The 5300-nt window shown below is 41.3% G+C and overlaps 1 protein-coding gene across 1 annotated transcript; it reads right to left on the bottom strand.

Annotated features, from left to right (window-relative positions):
- Positions 1 to 608: 608 nt before the first annotated feature.
- Positions 609 to 1163, bottom strand: LOC101825676 (keratin-associated protein 9-1-like). The gene has a single exon (XM_021230608.2). The coding sequence runs from the start codon at positions 1161 to 1163 to the stop codon at positions 609 to 611; it is 555 nt and encodes a 184-aa protein (XP_021086267.2).
- Positions 1164 to 5300: the final 4137 nt, after the last annotated feature.

Raw genomic sequence — 5300 nt, 5'->3', positions numbered from 1 at the left:
GTCTCTCATTCACTAAGTTGTTCTTCCATGTATTATGTCACAGGGGTGAAATCCCACCAGCACACCAGCTTTGGAACTGTGATGTAATTTAGATAGTATAACATAATTTAAAGAACAAAACAATAAAATAAAAACAAAACACAAAATAAAATAGTCAAGAATTTATTAGAAAAATCAATGGACAGTGTGTGAGTGCTTTTTATAAGTTAAGAAAATACATGAAAGAGTCACAACATGATTCATAAAATCATATAAACACGTTGGAAAAAATCATAGATATTTATCTTTGCAAGGTTCTAATTAGATAATTGTAAATGGCATTTCTTGTTTTTAATTTTTTTAAGTTAAAAAGGTAGTTATCTCTTTGTTAAGGTCAAAATCATAAACCCAGGTCTAGATCAGTGGATGCTTAGAAGTAGGGGAATAAAAAGGATATCAAAGTACATTTGATGGCAGTGATCAAGTTACATGTCTGTTAATAAGAAAATGACTGGGAGTTTTATGAGATGTATATTACTTTTAAGTGCATATTATTAGCAGAGCATGGTAGTAAGTTGATGTACTGTGGTTATCTTGCAGGTCTGTTGTTTGGGATTGTTGTAAGTTGATCAACAACAGCAGGGCTCACAGCAGCTGGACCCACAGCCTTGGGACAGGCAGCCAGGCACACAGACACATGTGGGCTGGTAGCAAGTCCTGGTGCAGGTCACAGGTCCAGAGCAAGCTGGCTGGCAGCACAGGTCGAGGCAGAATGGCTTGCAGCAGGGTTTGCAGCAGGGCTTGCAGCAGGGCTCGCAGCAGGGCTGGCAACAGCTGGAGATACAGCACCTGGGCTGGCAGCAGCTGGACTCACAGCAGCTGGGCTGGCAACAGCTGGGCTGGCAACAGCTGGGCTGGCAGCAGGGCTGACAACAGCTGGACACACAGCAGCAGGGCTGGCAGCAGGGTGTGCGGCAGCAGCTGCTCACACAGCTTGGCTGGAAGCAGGTCCTGCAGCAGGTGGTTTGGCAGCAAGGCTGGCAGCAGCTGGAGCCACAGCAGCTGGGCTGGCAGCAGGGCTGGCAGCAGCTGGTCACGCAGCTTGGTCTCCAGCAGGTGGTCCTGCAGCTGGTGGTCCTGCAGCAGGTAGGCTGGCAGCAAGGGGAGCAGCAGGAGTTGGTCATGGTGTTGGATGTGGAGGGAGAGGTTTTTCTGTTCACAGGGGTTCCTGAGATTATGACAACTGTGTCAGTCCTGGGGCTTTTATACCCTGGACATAACAGGACTTTTCCTTGTTGTTGTTTGTTTCCAATGGCTCCTGGGGAAATTCTCTGAGGAGGAAGTTGTTCAATATATTATAACTCTTTGACACTTCTCTTTAAATAACTAATTGTGGAGAGTGTTTATAGAAACTCATCAGTGTCATCCCTGCTCTAGTCATGTGACCACAGGTCAGAGTCTTCCTGCATCCTGTACCTTTGGATGTATGAAGACTGGGGAAACATATGATAACGATATGTTCACAGTGACAAACTGAATCCACATTTGGGTCCAAGCCTGTTCTTTAGAAAAGCCTGTTTACTCCAGACTACAGCAGGCAGCAGAAACTTTTTGTGTTTATTTCATCAGCTTTATCAAAGTATGCATGGACAGAGGGTGGCTGCCATAGTCATTTTCACACACAAATAAAGCCAAATGTGGATCAATAGAGGCAGTAAGATGACGTAAGGGCCTAGAAAACATCAATCAATTTAGATCTTTGTCATTTTTAGCAGCAGAACCAATAAACTCAGGTCAGATCCCCAAATCGGCACACTTTCTTTATATAATGAGGAAATTAAATTCTGTAAGATCAAACTATATACCTTCATTTAAGAGAATTTAAAACAGGAATTAGTATCAGGAAAAATACATGTGCTTTTGTATGTAGCTTGACTGGTTATGATAAAGGCCGTGTGTTCAGCATTTGTGTCAGGAAATACTGGCATACCTGGTGGTTGTCTCTATGGTATTATATCTGAACCTCTCCCTAAGGCAACTAGTATGTAAGTAATAGTTTGTCAAGTTTTGATCTTTATTGAAAGTAAAGTCATTTAGCATGTATTATTTGTTTTCTTTTGCTCAAATTTGCTTCTGAGATTTATAGGTCCCGCTGCCCTAGTGGTCTATTGTTCAATTTTGTTGATATCATTGCAGGATGAGACCAACTTGTATTAATGTGCTTCATTGCTGACAGATGTATTTCTATCATTTAAACTAGTGTGAATGCTGTTCTCGTGGATGTATTTGCCCACATCTTCTAGTGAATATTTTTTTCATATACTTTTGGAGTGAAGTTTCTGGAGTATAAATTATACAGGTCCTACAGCAGGTGGTTTGGCAGCAAGGCTGGCAGCAGCTGGAGCCACAGCAGCTGGGCTGACAGCAGGGCTGGCAGCAGCTGGTCACACAGCTTGGTCTCCAGCAGGTGGTCCTGCAGCAGGTGGTCCTGCAGCAGGTAGGCTGGCAGCAAGGGGAGCAGCAGGAGTTGGTCATGGTGTGGCTTCAGTAGGGTTGTTTCAATGGTCTTTTAAAAAGTTACAAGATTGACCTTGAGAGCTTACATTTAACACAATCCCATCACCAAGGCTTAAGGAACGTAGCAGAAGAGGAGGTGGAAAGGAGCCGGAGGATAGGGAAGGAAGGCTATAGAATGCAAACTTCTGGACTTGATATGGCTATAAGCACTCATGAACTCATGAAGTGATGACTTATACTGTTCTATTATTAAATAAAACTCAGGAGTCAGATGTCAGGGTAAAATCTGATGGATCAGAGAAGTGGTGGAGAAGCAAACAAGGACCTCCTCTCTCTGGGTAAAGATAGAAGCCACATGGCAGATTGTAGACTAATCAAGTAGGTTAAGTTGAGATGTAAGAGCTAGTTAGGGACAAGCCTAAGCTAAAGGAGATGTTTCTATAATTAATAATCCTCCATGTTGTTATTTGCGGCTGATGATCCAAAAACAGCCCCACAAGAAAGCTTGCTATATTTGATGCCCCATATTGGGCTCCGGATAGTGTGTTTACCTTAATTGTTCTAGTATGAATAAAAACTCAGGAGTCAGATATCTGGGTAAATAACCTGATTGATCAGAAAAGCCGCAGAGAGGTGACTCGTGCCCCCTTCTCTCTCTCCTTCCTTGATCCGAAGGGGCCTGCAAATCTTTCTAAGCCCCTCCCTATTACTTCCCGTGTCTCTGTATATGTCCTGGGTCCTCCAAAAACTCTATGGCTAATTCTGGTCAGTTAGTAGCTAGCTCTGCCCTCCAATTCAAGGTAAACTATATTGACAGTCTCAGGAGGGTCAGAGTACAATAAAAAATAACCCACAACATACAAGCTGTGACTACATGCATATGACCTGTATACCATCAAACAGCCAAAATCCCATCACAGACTGGGAGTGACTTCCTGTACCCCATCTCTTCCTGAGGATTGATTGACAGTTGATACCTTGCTGGTGTGTTTACGGGGGTCATTCTGTTTTGAATGTATGGCCACTGGTAGATTTCCCATCACCTAGTGGATGGCTCTGCACCCATAAACACATGGTAAGTTCTAATAGTGTGTTATCAAAATAAAAGAAAAAAAGTAAATAGATTAATAAATAAAAAGGACCTGAAGTTGAGAGGTGTTTAAGTTGGGAAAAGTTGGAGTAGGGAAATAAGGGGATGAATATGATCATGTTTCATTGTGTTCATACATGAAATCCCTAAGAATAAAGAGAAACTATTTTAAAATACCTTTAAAAGATACAGTAGTGTGTACAAGTCATGGTCTAATTGCCTATGTCTCTTCTCTACCTGGTGTCTTCACTCTATTCTTTTTTTCCATTTTGGTCATGTGTCTACTTAGCTCTACATCGTTAGAAGTTTAATTTGAATTTTCCTGAGAACCAAAGAGTTGACTTCTCATATGCATGCAGGACATTTGTTTTTCCCTTTCATGAAGTGCAGAATATGTCTGAATTGCTTCTGTCCAATTTTCTCTATTTTAATTTACCTATTACACAATCTAGGTATTAGTCTATTATTATTTGCTTTACCAATATTGTCCCTATATATTTCATGCCTTGCCCCTCTCTTAATGAAGTACACTCAATCTTTTCTCCTAGGATAGAGTGTTTATAGTGTTTTCTGCTTCTTATGTATATTGATGATTATTCTAAAATCATGCTTATACTATGCTATATTACATGTAAGAAGTGCTATTGCCGTGTTATTTAATTTAAAAATCAGTTAACCTAATGGATTTAATTGTGATATTGTAACATATGTGCACTGTGTACTTTGGTCTTATTTGGCTCTTCCCATTACCCTTTCTTCTCTCATTTCTCCTCTCTTGTTGGGCTCCTTCACTTTCCATGTAGCCCCTTTCCACTTTCATGTCTTTTAAAGATATCTGGATTGCACATATGTGAGAAAAGTTTCAGTATCCATATTTCTGAGCATGGCTTATTTTACAAACAAAATGCATCATTCTTCCTTATGGCTAAATAATTTCCACACATGCAGGAATGCATACATTCATTTCTTGATTGACACTGAGACTGATTCCATGACTCAACTGTTGTGTATAGTTCCATAATAAACACAGATTGGTGTTTATTGATGGGGAGTTTTTTCAAGACAGGGTTTCTCTGGCTTTGGAGCTGTCCTGGAACTCTCTCTGAGACCAGGCTGGTCTAGAGCTCACAGAGATCCACCTGCCTCTGCCTAATGGGGAATTATTTTAATGCAATGATTGGCATGATAAACCTGGAATTGGTGGGTATAGTTGAGGATGGTGGTCATTTGTATTCAAAACTACTTTGAGACCTTGAAGCAAAGCAGCCTTTCCCCACACATCTGTGTCAGCATTACTGCCCATCAAGTGACCTCATGGAAATATGTCTTTCTCTTACTGTACTAATTCACTTTCCTGGGGGTCTGAGGCATTGGGACCTTGACCTCACTGTGCCCATATCAACAATGCGTATCCACCCAGGGCTTCATGCACTATTCACTCACTCAGTGCTTCCTTGGCTCCCCTCCATCATGCAGGAATCACCTGCATCCCTTCCAAGATTGTATTGCAGCAATGCAGAGCACAGGCTTGAGAGGGAAGAGGAATGATTCTTCTACTGTTGCCAATTACAGACTGTATAGTTTTAAAATTCTATTTCTCCAAATGTGAAACAAGATCATCTTAATCCATTAATGTTGCTATGTAAAGAGGCCTCATTTTAGTCTTCATTTGCACTTCCCTGAATTCTGTTCAGATTGACTATTTCTTCATAAT

Source organism: Mesocricetus auratus, unplaced genomic scaffold (assembly GCF_017639785.1).
Source record: "Mesocricetus auratus isolate SY011 unplaced genomic scaffold, BCM_Maur_2.0 Super-Scaffold_100007, whole genome shotgun sequence".
NCBI classification, from domain to species: domain Eukaryota; kingdom Metazoa; phylum Chordata; class Mammalia; order Rodentia; family Cricetidae; genus Mesocricetus; species Mesocricetus auratus.
Note: the sequence above shows the minus strand (reverse complement) of the source record. Positions and strands in the feature narration are given on the sequence as shown.